Source organism: Solanum verrucosum, unplaced genomic scaffold, assembly GCF_900185275.1.
Source record: "Solanum verrucosum unplaced genomic scaffold, falcon-dt-bn FXZP01000238.1, whole genome shotgun sequence".
In the NCBI taxonomy this organism is placed as follows: domain Eukaryota; kingdom Viridiplantae; phylum Streptophyta; class Magnoliopsida; order Solanales; family Solanaceae; genus Solanum; species Solanum verrucosum.
In genome coordinates this window covers 759,930-783,851 of record NW_026020630.1, presented here as the reverse complement: position 1 = coordinate 783,851, position 23,922 = coordinate 759,930, and the positions used below count along the sequence as shown (strand labels likewise).

Sequence of the window (23,922 nt, the reverse complement as noted above, 5' to 3'; positions counted from 1 at the left end):
AGTATTATAAATAATAATTAACAACTTAAAATATCTGAAAGACATTTTAAAAGGGTTAATTTTGTAAGTTTATTAAATTAGGACAAAGTGACTAGCAATGTAAGTTATTTGAAAGTTACATAAAAATATTATAAATCACAATAATTAATAACTTAGAACATTTTTTTTAAAAATGCAAATTTGGATGACTCTTCAAATTTCATTTGTGTCACATAAATTGAGACAACAAAAATTACATATATTGCGCCCATTTTAATTTATTTGTCTTAATTTTTTTTTATATTTAAAAATTGCGTAAAAATACTATAAATCATGATAATTGACAACATAAAATATTTCAAAAATAAATACATATAAAAAAATTCGATTAATTCTTGAAATTAATCTATCGTTAAAAATTATGTATAAAATACAATAAATCGTGATTTTGACCACTTAAAATATTTATTAAAAAAACAAAAAAAATAAATTGGCTGATTCTTAAAATTAATCTATCAATGTCACATAAAATGAGACAAAAGTAGTAATATGTATTGTTTAATGTGAAATTATTGAAAACTACGTAAAATGTATTATAAATGTTAACAATTAACAACATTTGATTGAATCTTGAAATTTTATCAATGCTACATACATTGAGACAAGTGGAGTAATATATATTAAGTATTTAAAAATTACGTACAACCATATTGCTTTCTGTAGGCTTCGAATTATCGTGGTCATTTTTTAGGCCGATACAAGTTTTGTACTTTTTTTTAATATTATAAATCGCAATAATTAATAATTTAAAATATTTTAAAAAATATATTAAAAATTTAGTTGGTTTCGGGAATTTTATTTATACTATATAAAATTGGACAAAGGAAGCAACATATATCATTTACAAATGACTTAAAAAGCATTAAAAATTAGAATAATTACCAATTTAAAATATTTCAAAGCTATATAATAAAATAGGTTCACTCTTAGAATTCTTTTAGGCTCACATATATTAGGACAGAAAAAATAACACATATCATTTTAAAATTACCAAAAAAGTATTATAAATAATAATAATTAACAACTTAAAATATCTGAAAGACATTTTAAAAGGGTTAATTTTGTATTTTTATCCATATCACATAAATTAGGACAAAGTGACCAGTAATGTTGGTTATTTGAAAGTTACATCAAAATATTATAAATCACAATAATTAATAACTTAAAACATTTTTTAAAAAAAAATTATAATTTGGATGACTCTCCAAATTTTATTTGTGTGACATAAATTGAGACGACAAAAATAACATATATTGGGTTCATTTTAATTTATTTGTCTTATTATTTTTTTTGGATTTTTTATATTTAAAAAATGCGTAAAAATATTATAAATCATGATAATTGACAACATAAAATATGTTTTGAAAAAAAATACAAAAAATTCCACTCATTCTTTAAGTGAATCTATCGTAAAAATACTATAAATCATGATAATTGACAACATAAAATATTTCAAAAATGTTGTATGTGGATAGTCTTATTGTGCCTTGAATAGCGTGAAATAAAGTACAAGTTTGTGATAAAAAAACTTATTCCTTTATCCACACAAACAATCGCTTCAAAATCTTCGTTATTAGCCCCAAAACATACCATTTATATTATTGGACCCGTGCCCGTGCATAGCACGGGCAACATTACCTAGTAATAATGATACATTGCATCTATTAAACTAATGATATTTCAAAGTCAAACTTATATAAACCTAGATATTATTCCTCAATAAAAAAATAAAGGACGTACTAGCTAAGACCAAGATTCTAAATTACTTCCTCATGTGTGAATTAGACATAGTAGTCGATGTGTTTATTCTAAATCCGCCACGATCAAGAGCATCCAATGAATTAGTTCATGCAGCTGGAGCATAATCATAGTCACCATTATCGTCATCTTCTTTCAAAGATGCAGTAATTCAGCATAAAGTCATTTTTATATTTTTTATTAATCAATTACTTATTTTTGTGATTTATCGAAAAAAAAAAAAATTTTAAAAAAATTGTTAAAATTGTTGAATTTAAGGTTACTATATTTATTTGCGAATTTTTGGCGTTAATTTTATATTTTTCCTATTTTTTATTAGTCAATTACTCATTTTCGGGATTTACCGAATTTTTTTTTGTTGAAAATGGGTCGGGTAGTTTATTTAAAAGGGGTATATCTAGACCTTTTCGAATAGTTTAGGGGTATATTTGACCCTTTTTCCTTTAATATAAATGTCACGTGGTAATATAAAAATGACGTGGCAATTCCATTTGACATTTAACGCCCATAAGGGCATATCTAGACGAAAAGTTGGACGGCGAGGACATAAGTGAGCCAAACTTTAAACGGGTATATCTAGACCTTTTCAAATAGTTTAGGGGCATATTTGACCCTTTTCCCTAAAAAAAAAAAATTACTATAATTTTCCAAAAGATATATTTATTTATTTATTGGTTAACCCCTCACCCCCTTTAAAAGAGAAAAATTTCTGTGAGTTCAAACATCAAACACCTCATAGGCAACCCTGAGGGGTAGCTCAGCTGGTAAAGGCCTGGGACAAAGTCCTTCAGGTCGCCGGTTCGAGCCCCAGCAGGGCCACTGGAGGCATTACAAACCGGCCGCGTCTCCAGGGCCCCGTGGAACTAACCGTGGTGGACCCGCCTTGAAACAGCGGGACCCGGTGGGTACAGCTAGTCGGGTTCGCAAAGCGACGCCCGGAAACCACGGTAAAAAAAAAAAAAAAAAAAAAAAAACACCTCATAGGCGCTAAAATGGAGAATCCATCTTCATCGGAGAATTTGCTTCAAACCCTAAATACCAGAGGATGGTGTTTCCGGGATATCAATCTTGTAAATTCACTCATTGCAGCTCAATGGCGTCATCATACACCGTTAGTTCAATCGAATCGGAGCTCCTAAACATGGACTTACGATCCGTCGGCGGGAAGTCGTTGCCGGACTTTTCTCTTCTCCGTAAATCGTCTCATATCCAAGGCCCTAAAGTCCTTCAAGTAATTATCCTTTTTAAATTTCCACTCTGTATATATGTGTTATTTTGCATCATTTTGTGTACATAATGGTAGTAGCTAAATGATTATTGTAATGAGTTAGATTCAGTATTTAGAGGAAGTCGTATTGGATTTTGCTGAACTTGTATCTGTGCTTCTAGCTCCACCTTGGGTGAGTTTGGATTTGTACAATTAACAACTGTTTGAGCTGAAAGAAGTGAATTTGATTACACCTGTCTTTACATATTTTTGTTGCATAAGGAATTTGTATGAAGAATTTATATGTATATATGTGTAAAGGATAGCCCGATGCACTAAGTATCTCGCATTTTGATAAAGAAATGAACTTTGGGCTTAACTCAACCTCAAAAGTTAGTTTATGAGGTGAGGATTGCTCAAGATCTTATAAAGAGACCTAGAACCCATCCCACAAACGATGTGTGACTCCAACACATTCACGCAAGGTCTGGGGAAGGGTCGCATCCCTAAGGGGTGTGATGTAGGCAGCCATAATTTTACACTGTGCAAATAGAGTAAAAATGAATCTTTTTTGGTTTTATTGGAGTTGTTGAATCCCCTTGACATGAAAAAAAGAAGCAAAATTCAAGTATAATGGTAAAAGGAGATTCAAAATTGCTTTAGTTTATATGTTCAAATTTCTAGTTCCGCCGCTACATCATGGATGCTAGTAGTAGTAGCCAAACAATTGTTGCTGTGAGGTAGATTCTGTATTTAGAGTGGGTGGCTTTGGATTTAAACGGGCTATTATACATATTCACATTTTTAAAATTTCTTATATATGTAGAAATGTTCGAGCTGAAAGCAGTGAATTTGATCACACCTGCCTTGACATATTTTTTGTTGCATAAGGAAGTTGTATGAAGAAGTTATATGTAATTGCATCAATTTGTGACTTTGCCGTCTGCTTTGAAGGAGTTTTGTGAAGTTGTCCGTTAGTTCTATCTATCATTCTATAGAAGTGGTGGTTCCTCAACTACTACCAAACCAATCAAAAATTGCCACGTGGGGCTAATTGTTATTTCTTTCTTTTATATAATATTTTCTATTTCTACTTTCTATTTCTTTCTATTAATATTTCTTTCTTTTATATAATATTTTCTATTTCTACTTTCTATTTCTTTCTATTATATTCTATTTTCTATTCTACTTCTATCTATTTTATTATTATTTTTTTACTTACTATATATCATCATCATACTTCATACTATATAAGTGGTGGTTCCCTTGGACTACCAACTTACTATATATCATCATCATATTTCATACGATATATATATATATTTTCATCATATCATACTATATAAGTGGTGGTTCCCTTGGACTACCAACTTACTATATATCATCATCATACTTCATACTATATATATATATATATATATATATATATATATATATATATATATATATATATATATATATATTTTCATCATATCATACTATATAAGTGGTGGTTCCCTTGGACTACCAACTTACTGTATATCATCATCATACTTCATACTATATATATATATATACATATATATGTGTGTGTGTGTATTTTCATCATACTATATAAGTGGTGGTTCCCTTGGACTACCAAGGGTATTCCCGTCATTTCCTTCCTTAAAAGAGCTCCTATCATACTATATAAGTTGTGGTTCCCTTGGACTACCAACTTACTATATATCATCATCATACTTCATACTATATATAATAATACTATATAAGTGGTGGTTCCCTTGGACTACCAACTTACTATATATCATCATCATACTATATAAGTGGTGGTTCCCTTGGACTACCAACTTACTATATATCATCATCATACTATATAAGTGGTGGTTCCCTTGGACTACCAACTTACTATATATCATCATCATACTATATAAGTGGTGGTTCCCTTGGACTACCAACTTACTATATATCATCATCATACTTCATCTATATATATATATATATATATATTCATCATACTATATAAGTGGTGGTTCCCTTGGACTACCAAGGGTATTTCCGTCATTTCCTTCCTTAAAAGAGCTCCTATCATACTATATAAGTGGTGGTTCCCTTGGACTACCAAGGGTATTTCCGTCATTTCCTTCCTTAAAAGAGCTCCTATCATACTATATAAGTCGTGGTTCCCTTGGACTACCAACTTACTATATATCATCATCATACTTCATACTATATATAATACTATATAAGTGGTGGTTCCCTTGGACTACCAACTTACTATATATCATCATCATACTTCATACTATATATATATATATTTTCATCATACTATATAAGTGGTGGTTCCCTTGGACTACCAAGGGTATTCCCGTCATTTCCTTCCTTAAAAGAGCTTCTACCAATACTACCAAACCTATCAAAAATGGCCACGTAGGGCTAATTAATATTTCTTTATATTATTTTATATTATTTTCATCATATCATCATATCATCATCATCATAAGTGGTGGTTCCCTTGGACTACCAAGGGTATTCCCGTCATTTCCTTCCTTAAAAGAGCTCCTACCAATACTATCAAACCTATCAAAAATGGCCACGTAGGGCTAATTAATATTTCTTTATATTATTTTATATTATTTTCATCATATCATCATATCATCATCACATAAGTGGTGGTTCCCTTGGACTACCAAGGGTATTCCCGTCATTTCCTTCCTTAAAAGAGCTCCTACCAATACTACCAAACCTATCAAAAATGGCCACGTAGGGCTAATTAATATTTCTTTCTTTTAGCACTTTTTTTTTGCTCTCAAATGCTACCAAACCAATCAAAAATGGCCACGTAGGGCTAATTAATATTTCTTTCTTTTAGCACTTTTTTCATCATATCATCATACTATATAAGTGGTGGTTCCCTTGGACTACCAAGGGTATTCCCGTCATTTCCTTCCTTAAAAGAGCTCCTACCAATACTACCAAACCTATCAGAAATGGCCACGTAGGGCTAATTAATATTTCTTTCTTTTAGCACTTTTTTTTTGCTCTCAAATGCTACCAAACCAATCAAAAATGGCCACGTAGGGCTAATTAATATTTCTTTCTTTTAGCACTTTTTTTTTGCTCTCAAATACTACCAAACCAATCAAAAATGGCCACGTAGGGCTAATTAATATTGCCCGTGCCTTGCACGGGCACCCTTATCTAGTATTATATAGAAAGGTGAAGACGACCGGACGACCAAGGCTATTTTCGTGATTTTATGATTTATCTAAGGGCATATTAGTCTATAGATATATATCCATTTTATTTTCTTATTAGCCGTACTTTCTGGAATCTCATCTCTTGGGATCCTATTCTTCTTCCTCACTTTGGCTCTTCTATCTTTTCAAAGTATTCAATTTTGGTTATCAAAGTTCCTCATAATCATCAATCTATCTCAATTTTAGCTTTCAAGAAAGGTGCTTCTGAGCAAGTCGCACATATAATCAACTGCAAAGGGTTTCAAGTAAGAAGGTGGATACTTTTTTTTTTCCTTTTCGATTGTTGCTATCAATACAATATATATGCTTCTTGATTCTCGGTTATGAGAAATTTAAGATCTTCAGGTTATATTTCGAGATATTGTTATAACTAGCGTGTTTTCAGCATATACTATGGGTTTTGATTTGTTGTTTTTTTAAAGGAGTCTTGTGATGCTCCATTTAAGAACAATAGTTTAATGTCAGTGATAATCTAGGGTTTGATGTTTATTTGGATGTGATGTGATTTAAATTATGCAGAGCAGTATCTAATTCTTCCTAAAGGATGAACAATACAATGAGGGCAATTTTGGTATTTCATATCTATTTTATTTTAAAAATTCCATCAACTTTGTGGTATATTTCCTCCACAAATCACCTGATTTTTCTAGAAACCACAACTTACGTGATTTTTCTAGAATTACTCTAGGTGTTTGACACAAATAAATAGGCACCAACCGAGTTCACTTCTCATTCCTCTGTTCTCTTGTACCGGCAAGTCCCTCTTCCTTTCTCTTCTCTCACTCTTTATGATCTTGGCTGCCTTGCGAATGATTTCTGGCAAAAAGCATATGCAAAAAAAAACAATAATTTACATATGGCTTCATGTTCTTTCAAATAAATAATAACAATCAATGGTTGCCTCTGCCGTCTTAATTTGGGAAGATAATTTTCAATTGTGGTGTGTACGTGTACTATTTTAAAAGTGTAGACAAAGAGTTCATTTCCTAAGTACGAAAATTTGGCTTAGTTCCCAGGGAAGGTAAGTTACTTGTAAATGTAATCTCATACTTGCATATAATTTTAAGTGGACTGCGAGCATTTGAAGATTTACATTGCAATTCTTTTTTAAATCACAGTTATTGAAGAGGAGGGTCGGAGGTGTGGAGTTGGGGATTGAAGATTTACATTGCAATTCTTTTTTAAATCATAGTTGTAGAAGAGGAGGGCCGGGGTGAGGAGTTGGGAAAAAATCTAGCAAAATTCTATAGAGAATTGACACCAGTTCTATTTGCTTGCTTATATAGTTGTACAAAAAAGACATGATGTTAATATAAGATGTCTCTTCCTTATCATAACTATAGGAGACGTGGAGTTCGAAGAGTTGACAAAAAATCTACAGAAATTCTATAGAGCATTGACATAAGTTCTATCAGTCATTTAGCTCAATTATATAATACTAGCTCTGTCGTTTGTTCACTCTTCTCAAATTCTAGAAGCAACAGTTAAGTTATTCTATCAACAGTGAAACAAGTACGTATTTTCTCTTACTTTTTCGGAGTCTCTTCAGACTATCTCATTGCATGGTTGTTGCCAGGTCTTTGCTCGACATTTTTTGTCTATCGATGGAAGTAACTACTGAAACTTTGATTTGAAAATACATCGAAAAAATAAAAATAGAAGGGTTAGTTGCCGACGGACAGTTGCTTCATTTTTTATTGCAAGTCAATTTAGTTCTCCTTTTCAGTTTCATTTTTCTCTTAGCTATTTCTTTATTTCTCTAAACCAGTGGCACTATTCTATATTTTTATCTCTTCAATTGAGTTGCGTTTCTAGATTACATACAATGTATGTCCCTTTTTTCCTTCAAAAAGACAGTGTTAGTTTCATTTAACAATTAAGATTTGAAGCAGCGCAAATCAGCACAAGTTGATTCTCATTTTGGTTGAAATTTTACATTGATACCCAAATCATAATGGCTATGTGTTGTATTAAAGAGAATACTCCAATCTGCTAGCAGAGTTAAACGGATCACCAACTGTGTTCAAGTCAATGAGGTCTGCCTCCGTTTACTATTCTTTGTATGTAATTACTTGTTTATGATCCACTCTAGAGAACACCTAATGAGATTTAATGGTCACGTATGTTGCTGTGAATAGAAGTGTTCCTGTGACTAATACTTAGGTTAGTTTAACATTAGTTCCTAAGACACTATACCTTGCATTCAAAACTTTCAAATCAAGCTCCAATGCAATTTCAACACTTTTTTAAAGCAAAAAAGAGGTGAGTGTTACCTACAAGAAGTATAGAGCATTCTTTAACAGGTTTTAATTTTTATTATCTTACAAATCACAAGTTTCATCCTTGAAGAATCCTTTCGTGCAGATTTTCTTCCCAGTGGAACTAAATAATGGAACTTCTTATTAATTACTAGCTTCTTTCTTTGACGTATAAGGCAGAGCTTATTGTAGTTCAACTTCTTTGTAGATACTAAATGATGCAGCCTTATTAAAGCAGCCAAAAGGGAAATGGAAGTACTACGCATGAAACTTTAGGTGATTGTCTTGTCTTGATCTCAAGATTCATATTCATAAGTTGCACATAGAATATCTAATATGGGATGAAACCTCTTACAAAGGGATCACATTTCGAGGTGCTTGAGGAAGAGATATTGAAACTCAGAAATGACCTACTGTCGGTAATTATTACTACTATTTGTTTGTTTTTGTAAAGAGTGGAAGATTGGTTTTATCTTGCATTGACGTAGCTCAGGACTGCTTATTCTTCATTCATCGGTATGAATTAGAGCGAGAGAAGCTTGCCATGGAATTGCATGAGGATAGAACAATGCATCACTGAGCAACAGAAAAAAATTCATAATCTCAGTAATCTTACATCTGTTAAAATATGTGAATTCAACTGTTGTGAACTTCCTTAGACTATCTTGTCTCTTTGAATTGTCCCGAGTTTAGCTCTTTTTTAGAATTTCAGGTGACACTCCACTTAGGACACCAAGAGATGCTTGGATTTCATCTAAATCAATCATTGTTTTTTATTTGGTTAGCCATTTTCTTAAATATTACTCCAATTTTGAAGCCTAAATTGTTTTAGGAGTCTTTAGGTCTGTGTAGTGGTGGTTGTTGTAAGAAACAAACATGATTTAAAATGTATTAAAAAATAAAAATATTTTAATTAGGGAGCATAAAAATAAAAATTAATAAATAAAATGGATAGATAAATTAAATGAAATTAAAGTAAACTAAGAAACTAACTAAATTTTTAAATAAATAGTTTTAAAATTTTGCGAATCAAATATTAAAGAGAAATAATAAGTATTTTTCGTGTTCAATTTACGTACATTAATGATAAGAATATTTTGATAATAGAATATTTTAAATTTTAAGATTAATCAGATTGTTTACTTTATTTACTTAATATTGTTATTCTTTTGTTTGAAATAAGAAGTTAAGAATCGGAACACATGAAAAATTATACATTAATTAGAGAAGTAAAATAAATTTAAGTTGATTAATATTTAGAAAGAGATGACAAAAATAGCAAATGATTAATAGTAATTTTAAAAATTATGAATAAATTTTGGAATAAGATAAAATATCTGGATGAGGAAATCAATACGATATGTAATGATCTATGTATTAAAATATCATGCTAATTTAGCATTTAATTCTAAATAGATTTTTTTAAAACAAAGAAAATGCATTTATGTTTTCACATTGTTTGAATTTTTTTCACCAAACTGATAAAAACAACAAAAATACTTGTTCCTATAAGTTATTGTGCATGAAAAAAGAGAACAAAAAGGACATTTATATCATGCTAAAAAAACTATGCTCATTAAGACAAATTATGCATATATAGAACTTCATGTAATAGTGAGACATGCTTCTTAGTTCTAATTTTTATGTATGAGTGATAAATAAAAAATATTAATCTCTCTGTTTCAATGTGTTTGTTCTATATTGACTTGGCAATAAGTTTAAGAAATTAAAGAAGATTTTTGAATCTTGTGATTTTAAATTTTAAATATGTGAAATATAATAAATGTCTTTTAATCTTGTGATCTTAAATATGTTATGCGGAGTTGGAACTAAGAAAAGAAAAGGGACATTACTTTTTAATAGATTATAAAGAAAAATTTGACATATTAATTGAAATGAATAGGATAGATTTCAAGATGATAATACATAATGCTTCATGATTTTTATATAAGATATAATCCAATCTAACAGACAAATTAACTCTGAATCCTACTAAATTTGTGTCTTATAGTAATAAATAAATAAATTGAATATTATACTTCAGAGTTTTACAACTTAAAAAATGAATCTACCCATCGCTAATATCAATTATACTTTAAAATATTATCGGGTTAATTTAATTTAATATTTTTTATTCAGTATTCGATATTTATATTGGAGTTGCCCATTCGGATATAGAGCTCTCTATTAAGAATTTTTTTCATATCCAAAACTCAAAATTAAGATATTTAAAGGAGAAACGTCATTCAATGCACTATATTCTTTGATGGTTACTTTTTGATATTTTTTAATACTAAATTTTTTACCAGGATCAATATTAATTAATGTTGATCAGAATGCTATAGAAATACCTTTTAATATTTGTCAAATAATAATTAATAATTGATTATATTTGGCCCGTATCACAGGCCTTAAAGAATCTAGTGTAACAATAAATGGCATCAATTTTTATCATGTTTGAAATTTTGTAGAGATAATGCATTTCATGGGGCTATATATGCATATCAAAACAGGTTTTATTACAGTCCTCGCCCATTCTTTTTTTTCTAACAAGGACTAGGATATTCATACGATTTATTCTCAGCTTTTGGGAAAAAAAAGAAATACTCTCCAGCTATTTTTCATAAGTCATTTTATGGAATTGATTTCTTGAATACTCATTCAACTATATATTAAAAATAAATTAGTGCAAAGTTATTTGTTATATAAAAAAAGTCACTTATCTTTTGGCATTTCAATCACAAGATCTTTAATCGATCAATTATCAATATGTACAGTGATAAAAATTATTTTAAACAAATTGGCTATGTGTATATGTAATGTATCGATATGTATATAAATAATATTGATATTGTATAAATAATGTATAATCATGTATAAATGATGTATATTAATGTATAAGAGATTTATATACATCCAAATATATTGTTTATATAATAAAGTATACATTGCACACTATTTTTTTTTCCAATTCCAACCAACTCAAATCGCCTCTAAACATTCTCAAAATTCAGATATGAACTCCTCTTAATGTTTCGAGTCTTTTGATAATTAAATTATTCACGCAAAACGATTTACATTATTCAATTCCAAGTTTCCAACCAACTCAAATCTCCTCTAGATAGTCTCAAAATTTCATATATGAGTTCCTCTCAATGTTTCGAGTCTTTTGATATATTATTCACTCGATTCACGTTTGCGGCAAATCAAATTTTAAAATTTGAGCTTCAAAGCTCTTCAATGGTTGATTTCAACCAATATATTTTTTATATGAGGTTCCATTGTCTAGTTCGGTACGTGCACATTTATGGACCGAAGGTCTTTCCACCACCGGTCCACCGTGTCCACCGTCAGGTTTTCTGAGGCCCACATCGGACCTAGCTTTGATATCATAGTAAATTAAGTCTGGATCTAACTCACATTCAAAAGTTAAGATCAAAGTGAAGAGAATTACCTAAATTTTATTTTAAAACCCAAGATTTCATTTATTCATCAATGTGGGACATTCCATTCATTATTACTTCACCCAAAGAAGTTAATAATTGAGCCAGAAAGTGAATTTTAAAAACTAGATATATATATATATATATATATATATATATATATATATATATATTCATTCAAAGTAAAATACTTAAATTAAAACGGAGGGAGTATAATCTTTTATCATCAAGTGAGATTATATTTGACTACAATCCATGTCACTGCTTTTCATAACTTAATAATATATTGTATTTAAAAAAAATACATCTAATAAACTATTGATCTTGATCAGAGTCCCTAACAACAGATTAATATATAAACCTACATATGTCCTCTTTTGACCAAGAATAGAATAATAAGTGTATATAAATATTCACTTTATTTTAATTTATGTGTATTATTGCTTTCCTTTTTTGTTTGTTTAAAAAAAAAGTCAAACTTTCTATATTAAGTAACTCTTTAATTTAAACATATATCCTTCTGACATGCTTAAGAATAAGACTAGAAAATTTAAAGACATTTTGATATATGTTATACTGGTCTTTACTTTAAGTTTTCACAAAAATTAAAATATTTTTTATTTTCTTAATTAAACTTATATCCATTGAAAGTACGACACTTTGGGTGTGTTTGGTATGAAGGAAAATGTTTTCCATGGAAAATGTTTTCTTAGAAAATGTTTTCTTGGAAAACAAGTTGATTTTTGACTTATTTTCTCATGTTTGGTTGGTGAGTAGAAAATATTTTCCGAAAAAGATTTTTAGTGTTTGATTTATGAATAAAAAATGTTTTTGAAAAATTTCTTTTATTTTTACTAGAGTAGAAAATAATTGTTGAAATTGAAAATATTTTTTAAAAACAAACTTAATTTTTTTTTGGGGTGGGGGCTGGTAGGGGTGGGGGTGGTGGGGGTCGATGGTAGGGGTGAAAAATTAAAATTTTGAAGTTAAAAATATTTTTTAAAAACAAACTTAAAATTTTTTTTGGGGGAGTGGGGGGGCTGGTAGGGGGTGGGTGGGGGGTGGGGGGGTCGAGGGTAGGGGTGGAAAAAATGAAATTTTGAAGTCGAAAATATTTTTTAAAAACAAACTTAAAATTTTTTTTGGGGGTGGGGGGGCTGGTAGGGCGAGGGGGAGGGGTCGAGGGTAGGGGTGAAAAAATGAAATTTTGAAGTCGAAAATATTTTTTTAAAAACAAACTTAAATTTTTTTTTGGGGAGTGGGGGGGCTGGGTAAGGGGTCGAGGGTAAGGGTGAAAAAATGAAATAATATTTTTTAAAAATAAACTTAAATTTTTTTTCTTTTTGAAGGGAGTGGGAGGCTGATAGGGGGCTGGGGGGGGGGGGGGTAAGGGTAGGAGGTTGGGGGTGTAAAAAAATAAAAAATTGAAATTAGAAATATCTTTTAAAAACAACTTTTAATATTTTTTTGGAAGGGGTGGTGGTAGGGGGTGGGATAGGGGTGAGGGTGGGGTAAAAATATTGAATTTAAAAATAAACTTTAATTTTTTTTTTTTTTTGGGGGTGGTTGGGGGGGCTGGTTTGAGGGTAGGGACCAAATAAATTGATTTTTTCAACAATTTTTTTTTAATTGGAAGTTGGAAGAGAGTTTTGGAAAATGTTTTCCTTAAGTTTTGAAGGAAAGTCATTTTCCTTAAATTTGAGGAAAATGAGTTGATTTGGAAAACATTTTCCAAAACATTTAACCCAACCAAACATGAGAAAATTGGAAAACATTTTCCGGAAAATGTTTTCCTTCATACCAAACACACCCTTTAAGTAAAAACAAAGAGAGCATAATCTTATTATAATCAAGTGAGACAATATTTGACTACAATCCATGTCACTGCTTTTCATAAATTGATACTAAGATATTGTATAAAGTAATAAGATAATGATCTTGATTAGGGTCCCTAACAACACCAGAGACCTCATCAACTAAGTATTATTAATCTTACATATTTCCTCTTTTTTTTTTTTTTAAAGGACTAGTATTATTAAAACCAAGGTTCTTACTTCTTAATTCCTAGTTAATATCTAAAACTTCCTTATATTTGAATTAGATAACAATAAGCTAGTTTGACCAAAAATATTGTGTCTATTCTAAACTTTTCTCTAACAAAAACCTTAAAATGGATTTATTTCATGCAACCGGAGCATAATCATAATCTCCATCGTCATCTCCTTCTAACGATGCTGCAGGAACATAGTCATAATCTTGATCATCGTCGTCTCCTTCCAAGGATGCTGCAGGAGCATAGTCATAATCTCCATCATCATCACCATCTCTCTCTAAACATGCTGCTGGGGCATAATCATAATCACCATCATCATCTCCATCCAAACACGACCTTCTGATCTTCTCGAACCCAATAATCTTGAAAATTCCATACATTCTATAATTACTTAGAGAAATCTTGAATATAAGCTAGATATATATTAGATGTATACTTGTACCTCTTTTGATAAGATGTGAAGATTAATGTTATGATAGGTAAGGTAACAAAATGCTTATATATAGGAAAGAGCCAAGTGGGCACTCATTTAGGCACGTTAGGAAGTGTGGCTTTGACATGAAAAATGTGCAAAGCCATATGCTTGGCTCCAAAATTAACTTTACATGTCATAGTATTTAATTGTTATATATAATAATGAGTGTTAAAAGGTTACATATTGTAACATCCGGCAATGGGAAATAATTGAAGAGGCTTAGAATTGGAAATTTTCATTTTTTGGAAAGGATTTAAAAATCTGGAAAATTTTGGCTAAGTATGGAAAAGGTGAGTTTTTGGCCAACTTTGATCAGTCGTAACTTCTAGCTCATGACGAGTTGGAAGTATTTCCAGTTATGGTTGCATAGCCCTCGGAACGATCTTTCCAACGCCGCCGAGTTTGCTCAATTCCGAGTTCGTATGAGCGAGTTAGGGCCTTTGACAAGGAAATCCGTCCGGGAATCATTAAGGGCATTTTAGTCTTTTCCCTAGCCAATTCTTTTGGGATTATATTGTTGTATAGGGCTGATCTTTGGATCATTTTGTTCCATTCTAAGAGAGTGAAGGCTAGGGCTTGAGAGTGAAGAAGAGAGGAAGAAGAGAAGAAGAGGAGAAGAAGAAGAGGAAAATCGAGGAGATCAACAAGTTCCACCAAGATCATCGTGGATTTTCATCGGGGGTGATCCCTAACAAGGTATGTGAGCTTTTAGTGGTGGGTGATCCTTTCCCCCACACACCTAGCCCCTTTTATTCATTAAGAAAGGTTTGGTTATGTTGTTAAAGTTGTTTGTTGTTGTTGTTGGAATTATTGTGGGATGTGGAACATGATTGGATTGTGTTTTTGAGTGGTATTCTATTGAATGTTGAGGGATATTATGTTTCTAAGTGATTGGGGCTGGAACCCTTGAGGTTAGAGGATTTAGAGTTGGAGACGTGAAGGAGAAAGTCGGGCAGCTTGCGAGGAGCACGTCCGCGTCGCGGACTTGTTCCCTCTATGAACAAAATATGCTCCGCGTCGCGGACAGGACGCGGACTCCACTGTTTTCAGAATTTATGTTCGAAGATTTTCTTTAGTTTGGCTGTCCCAAATCATTCCCAAATCATTCCTAAACACCACGAGGTCCTTCCAAATACCAATCAAGTCCTTGAATCCATAATTAAATTCAAGAAAGTTAGGATCAAGTCAAGTGAAGTTAGAAGTCAAGTGGAGTTAGAGCCAAGCTTAGAAGTTAAGCAAGCTAAAGCAAGTCTTTAAAGCTTTTCAAGAGTCGTTATTGAACGTCTTAACGTCGTTTCAAGTCTCAAGTTGAGTTAAGAGTATCAAGTCTCAAGTTGAGTTAAGAGTTTCAAGTCAAGTCAAAAGTAAAGAGTTTAAGTAAAGTAAGGAGTAAAGAGTCGAGTCCATTTCTCCAAAGTTATTAGGGAACTATGTACTTCCCAAAGAAGTTCTAAATGTTTTTACATTTAAGTAAGAAAGGAGCCATGTTTTCCAAAAGAGCCTTTGGGCTAAGTTTTGAGTAATCGTTTCAATCAAAGAAAGAAGTTATTTTAAAAGCATGAGCCGAAGTATTTTTGGGAGTAGTATTGAGCACCGAATTGGGGACACGAGTTCATATTAACTCAACTCTCCATAAGAACCATGCGCCAACATGGGACGACGTATCATTCTTTTTAGATGATCACGTAAGATTAGGCTAGTGGATCCACTAAGCAAAAGTAAGGTCCTATATCGATGGCAAGGTATAGGATGGTCCTTTGGCAACGTGAGGTAAAACGTTGTATCATCACTAAGGCTCGTAGTGGTGGTTGTCGGTTAAAGAACCTCCCACAAAAGCTGTATTATGTTTATAAAAGAAAAGTGGAGTTTGTTGTCATTTTATCCTTAACGATCTAAGTTGTTTACATTCTTTTACAAGCTTTATATGTGTGGCTCGTGTCTTATTGCTTTACTTTGAGTCCAGTTACGTATATGAGTCGTTCAGAGTCAAGGTAAGTGATCTCTTGTTCTCCTTTCAAGCTTAAGTTGTGGTTAAGCTTTTCCAGCTCACATATTCGTACATTCCATGTACTGATGCCAGTTGGCCTGCATCGTCTTATGATGCAGATACAGGTACCCCGGATCAGCATCCTGCACGTCGTTGATCCAGCTGAGCACTCCAGAGTCTGTGGTGAGCCTCCTTGCATTCCGGAGGACTCAATTATTTTGTGTACTTAGTTTTGTTCTATTAGGATGTTGCGGGGTCTGTCCCCACATCCATCTTAGTATATTAGAGGCTTCAATAGACAGTCAGACAGTCAGTCAGTCAGTTAGTTTTGAGTCTCTCATCCATGTATATGTATATATATATATATGTAAATATTCTATTTTGAGGCTCGAGTTGCCCTTTGGGCCATATTTTTATTAGTTAAGTTGTTTATGTCTTTGCATGACGTTGAGTTATTCTGTTGAGTTAGGTTTCCGCTGAGTTAAGAAAGCCAGGCCAAGGGTTCGCCTGGGGCCAGCAATGGTCTCCAGGTGCCGGTCCCGCCCAGGGTGTAGGCTTGGGGCGTGACACATATTCTCAATATATTTTGGTGGGAATAAATTATCTCTATCTTGAATGAGCCAAAAACAAATTTAGTGTGTACATGATAAGTGGAAGTGTGTTTAATCTACGTGGATGCTTAGTTGGCATGCCACATAGACAAGGTAATTTGACATCAAAAGCATGCAAAAATGTGTACATTTTTTTGTGCATGAGTATTAATGTTTAAGAGGTTGACTATATTATATACCCTTTCATGCATGATTATATTTATGTCTATACATTTGTTTGGAATAGGATCCAAATCAGGATATTCATAAGAGTTATTCTTAGCCTTGGGGAAAAAGAAATACTCCAATGCTATTTTAATAAATTAGTGCAAAGTTATTTGTTTATATCAAAAAAGTCACTTATCTTTTTGGTATTTCAGTTACAAGGTCTTTAATGGATTAATTATCAGTATGGACAACAACAAAAAATATTTTAAACAAAATGGCTATATGGATATGTAATGTATCAATATGTATATATAATGTATCAATATTGTATAAATAATGTATATTAATCTAAATATATTATTTATATAATAAAGTGTACATTGCATATCATTTTTTTTAATCCCAACCAACTCAAATCACCTCTAAACAGTCTCAAATTTTTTATATGAGTTCCTCTCAATGTTTCGAGTTTTTGATAAATTAAATGATTCACGCGAAACGATTTACGTTTTTCAATCCCAACCAACTCAAATCTCCTCTAAACAGTCCCAAAATTTAGATATGAGTTCCTCTCAACGCTTTGAGTCTTTTGATATACTATTCACTCGACTCACATTTGCGGCTGATCGAGTTTCAAAATTTGAGCTTCGAAGCTCTTCAGTGGCTAATTTTAACCAATATATTTTTTATATGAGGTTCCATTGTCTAGTTCGGTGCATGCACATTTATAGACCGGAGGTCCTTCCACCACCGTGTCAGGTTTTATGAGGTCCACATCGATCCTAGCTTTGAGTCTAACTCACACATCAAAAACTAGATCAAAGTTAAGATAATTGCCTAAATCTTATAAAAGAAACCCAAGATTTCATTTATTTGTCCATGTGGGACAGTCCATTCATCACTACTTCACCTAAAGAAATTACTGATCGAGCCAGAAAGTGAATTTTAAAAACTAGATAAATATTCATCCAGTAAAATACTTTAAAAAATAAATCTAATAAGCTATTGATCTTGATTAGAGTCCCTAACAACAGAGTAATATATAAACCTACATGTGTCCTCGTTTTTCTTTCTAAAATAAGGACTAGGATTATGAAAACGAAGGTTCTTAATTCTTCCAACTAAACTTCCTTATGTTTGAATTAGACAACAGTAAGTTTGACCAATAATGTTGTTTCTATTCTAAATTTGTCTCTACCAAGAGCCTTCAATGAACTTATTCATGCAGCCGAAGCATAATCATAATCTCCATCGTCATCTCCGTCTAACGATGTTGCAGGAACATAGTCATAATCTCGATCATCGTCATCTCCTTCCAAGGATGCTGCAGGAACATAGTCATAATCTCCATCATCATCACCATCTCTCTCTAAACATGCTGCTGGAGCATAGTCATAATCACCATCATCATCTCCATCCAAACACGACCTTCTGATCTTCTCGAACCCAATAATCGTGAAAATTCCAGACATTCTATAATTACTTAGAGAAATCTTGAAATATGAGCTAGATATATATTAGATTTATTCTTGTACCTCTTTTGATAAGATGTGATGATTAATGTTATGATAGGTAAGGTAACAAAATGCTTATATATAGGATATAGGAAAGAGCCAAGTGGGCACTCATTTAGGCACGTTAGGAAGTGTGGCTTTGACCTGAAGAATGTGCAAAACCATATATATGCTTAGCTCCAAAATTAACTTTACATGTCATAGTATATATATTTTTATATATAATGAGTGTTAAAAGGTTACATATTCTCCATCTTAAATGAGCCAAAAACAAGTTTAGTGTGTGCATGGCACGTGGAAGTGTGTTTAATCTACGTGGACGCTTACTTGGCATGCCACATAGATAGGATAATTTGACATCAAAAGCATGCACAGATATCGACATTTTTTTGTGCATGAGTATTCAACTTTAAGAGGTTGACTATATTATATACCCTTTAATTTCATACATTTTTTTGGAAGAAGTTCTAAATCAGGATATTCATAAGAGTTATTCTTAGCTTTTGGGAAAAAAGAAATACTCCACAACTAATTTTCTCACAAGTCATCTTATGGATTTGATTTCTTAAATACTCATTCAACTATATATTAAAAATAAATTTGTGCAAAGTCACTTTTTAAATGAGAAAAGTCACTTATCTTTTGATATTTTAGTCACACGATCTTTAATGGATTAATTATCAATATATACAGCAACAAAAATTAATTTAAACAAAATGACTATAGATATATATATAATGTATTAATATTGTATAAATAATAAATAATTATGCATAAATAATGTATATTAATGTATAAGAGATTTATATACATCAAAATATATTATTTATATAATAAAGTATACATGGCATATGATTTTTTTTAAAATCCCAACCAACTCAACTCGTATCTAAACAGTCTAAAAATTTAGATATGAGCTCCTATCAATGTTTCGAGTCTTTTGATAAATTAAATTATTCACGCGAAACGATTTACGTTTTTCAATCTCAACCAACTCAAATCTCCTCTAAACAGTCCCAAAATTTAAATATGAGTTCCTCTCAACGTTTCGAGCATTTTGATATATTATTCACTCAACTCATGTTTGTGCCAAATCAAATTCTAAAATTTGAGCTTCGAAACTCTTCAGTAGCTAATTTCAACCGATATATTTTTTATATGAGGTTCCAATGTCTAGCTAGTTCGGTGTGTTCACGTTTATGGACCGGAGGTCCTTCCACCACCGTGTCAGGGTTTTTGAGGCCCACATCAAGTCTAGCTTTGATACCATATTAAATTAAATTTGAGTCTAACTCACATGTCAAAAATTAGATCAAAGATAAGAGAATTGTCTAAATTTTATAAAAGAAACCCAAGATTTCATTTATTTTTCAATGTGGGACATTCCATTTATCAATACTTCACAAAAAGAAGTAAATGATCGAACCAGAAAGTGAATTTTATAAACTAGATAAATATTCATTCAAAGTAAAATACTTTAAAAAATACATCTAATAAACTATATATAAACCTACATGTGTCCTCTTTTTTCTTTCTAATAAAGACTAGGATTATTAAAACCAAGGTTCTTAATTCTTCCAACTAAACTTCCTTCTATTTGAATTAGACAACAGTAAGTTTGACCAATAATGTTGTTTCTATTCTAAATTTGTCTCTACCAAGAGCCTTCAATGAACTTATTCATGCGGTCGGAGCATAATCATAATCTCCATCATCATCTCCGTCTAATGATGCTGCAGAAGCATAGTCATAATCTCGATCATCATCGTCTCCTTCCAAGAATGCTGCAGGAGCATAATTATAATCTCCACCATCATCACCGTCTCTCTCTAAGCATGTTGCTGGTGCATAATCATAATCACCATCATCATCTCCATCTGAACACAACCTTCTTTTCTCAAACCCAATAATCTTAAAAATTCCAGCCATACTATATTTTACTTAGAGAAAACTTGAAATATGAGCTAGATGTATATTTGTACCTCTTTTGATAAGATGTGAAGATTAATGTTATGATAGGTAAGGTAACAAAATGCTTATATATAGGAAAGAGCCAAGTGTGCACTCATTTAGGCACGTTAGGAAGTGTGACTTTGACATGAAGAATGTGCAAAGCCATATGCTTGGCTCCAAAATTAACTTTACATGTCAAAAGTATATATACTTTTGGTGGGAATAAATTCACTCTTTCTTGAATAAACAAAATTTAGTGTGTGCATGCCACGTGGAAGTGTGTTTAATCTACGTGTATGCTTAGTTGGCATGCCACATAGACAAGGTTATACTTGCAAAATAAAATATATATGTATAATACATAAAAGTGCTCTTTTGTCCTTAGTTGATATATATATATATATATATATATATATATTACTATATAAGAAGAGGGAATAAGTATTCACCACAAGTCAACATGTGTTCCAATAAGAAGAGGGAATAACCAATATATTTATAAAAAGAAATGACATATAAAATAAAATGGAGAGAGTATTGGTTTTTCAAAATGGAAAGGGACAAAACACATATAAAATTAAAAGACATATAAAAAAAGTTGGTTTAACTCTCAAACATAAAAGGTAACATATGTTATTAAAAACTTTAATAAAAAGTACTATAATTTACAATAAATAATAACTTAAAATATCTACAAGACAACAAAAAAAAAGTCTAATTTTTATACTGCTTGTGTCACATAAATTAGGATTAGGATGATTTTAAAATTTTAATTTTGGTTATACATTATAAAATAGCCGAAAAATTGAATGATATAATTTTTTTAAAAATAACCGAATGAATCGTCCTATCGATAACCCTAATGTTACTTCTACTCTGTTTATTTTTACTTAAATTTAGAAAGATATGCTTCATTTTTACCCTCAATTTTATCGCTACATTTATTTGCTATTTAAAATTGAAATTAAAAAGACAAATGACAAATAAGTTTCTATATTAGCTCACTTATGATCAAAATATATTATAACAATCTTTACTAATTTTATAACAATACATAAACTATACTCCCTCCGTCCCATATTAGATGGGCACTTCCAACTTTACACGGTGATTAAGAAATCATTAATACATTGGAAGACCTCACCATTTTGCCCTTTGTTTATATCAATGCACATTGAAATGAGTTACAAAAAATACACATACAATATAGAAATGGTCATATTAATTGTAGGGGTAAAATGGAAAAGAATTAATTAATTCTATCCTAATTTAATAAGTGCTCAAATAATATGAAAAAAATATTTTTAGTAAGATTCTCATCTAATATGGGACGGAGAGAGTAACAATATAACTTTATTAATGTTGGGCCCAGACAGCGCCCGGGCTTTCTTTACTAGTATATATATATATAAGGTTAAATATGTAGACTGACACGTCCTTTAATTTGACATCAAAAGCATGCAAAGATGTTGACTATATTATATACCTTTTCATGCATGAGAACAGTAACATCTTTACATTCGTTTGGAATAGGATCTAAACCAGGTTATTCTTACCTTCTAGGAAAAGAAATATTGTCGGCTCCGTTCATTTTTATTTGTTTAGTATATTAAAAATAATTGTTTGATTTAATTTGTTAGTTTAGAAAATCAAGAAATAATTTATCATTTTGTATCTATTTTACCTTTGCTATTGAGTATATTTATTATTCATTTTTCAGCATTTAGATGACTTATAATTAATAGAAGTGATGTAAAATTATGTTTATGTTTATTGTTTCTTAAAAAGTACACAAGTAAAGATGGACAGAAAAGGTAAAAAATATATATATATTATTCATAGGTCATCTTATGAAATTGATTTCTTAAATAGTTATTGAACTAGTAAAAATAAATTAGCAAAGTTATTTCTTTATATCACAAAAGTTACTCATCTTTGAGACTTCGACTATTTTAATCACAAGCTAAGGTCTTTTTGTTTTGTGTATAAAACACTTATCTTTGTTGTTAAATTAGATTTGAACCTAATTCACACCTCAAAAGTTAGCTTAAAAGAAAGAGGATTGCTCAAGAGTATAATAAAAAGCCCAGAATTTCATTCATTATCCCTCCACGCCCAGATCCGAACATTCTTTTATATATCGATGGTTCCCATTGTTTGGCCTGGTGCATGCACGTTTATGGACCGGAGCTATTTCCATCTTGTGCCAAGTTTCCAAGGGGGCACTTGGGTTGGCTCGTATACTATGTTAAATTAAGTTTGAGCCTAGCTCACCCTATATCTATCTCAAAAATTAGCTTAAACTTTATTATAAGGAGCCCAAGATTCCGTTCATTTGTCAAAATGGGACACTCAGTACTCGACTCATAAAATCTCTTTTTATACTAAATAATTATAAAAAAAAAGTTCCAAAATTACAAACTTGTTACGTGCAATTGTTTTTTGGTTGCTTAAATTCATTTAGCTACAATTCATTTTCGAATTTTACTGCTAACAGAAGAAATCCACTAATTGAAGATAAATGACCCAATTTAAATTAGATCAACATTAGCAAGCTATTTTATATTATATTATATAATTCGTTCATATAATATTATAATATAACCACGTGACTAATTATATAGGAATAATTAATTAAGATACGATTATATGATCAATACTTGAGACTATGTTTGACTACAATATTCATGTCACTCTCTGCATAAATTGTCACACCCCAAATCCGGATGTGATGGCACGTGTCCATTTTCCACCGGACACGTCAGCCTAACCCAACCACAACGATAGAGAAGTAGAAATACGAGAATAAAAGATAATAAATAAGCGGAAGACTTTAATTAAGACTCAACACTACCCAGAATTTGGTTGTCACATGTACAAACCTCTAAATACAGAATTCAAATAAAAATATACAAGTCTCAGAGTATAGTTCTCGAATAGAACAAAACTGAAAGTAAGGATAACTCAAGGGCACGTCTCGAATGAACCGCTATCTCTCGAGTATGTCCCGAAGCTCAATCTGCTAAGAAAATACTAAGCCGAATCTGAGAGAGCTGTCAACCTACACAATTGTGTAGAAGCAAGGGTGCGTACCGAAAACCACAGGTACCCGCAAGTAACTCTAAACTAAGCAAAACTAGCAGCTACAAACAACTCCTTTCAATCCCAATCGAACCACCGAAACTTCAATCTAGCAACAAACCAACCAACCTATACTAAACAGATCATATTCAACAGCCAG

General features: G+C 31.4%; 1 protein-coding gene across 1 annotated transcript in view; it reads left to right on the top strand.

The window, feature by feature from the left end:
- Nucleotides 1–2,774: 2,774 nt before the first annotated feature.
- The window catches only part of LOC125811564 (uncharacterized), a 116,706-nt gene continuing 95,558 nt past the window's right edge, over nucleotides 2,775–23,922 (top strand). The window contains exon 1 of the mRNA XM_049491070.1: nucleotides 2,775–3,028. Coding sequence (XP_049347027.1) covers nucleotides 2,843–3,028 — 186 coding nt within the window. The 5' untranslated portion in view covers nucleotides 2,775–2,842. The remainder of the gene's footprint in view (nucleotides 3,029–23,922) is intronic.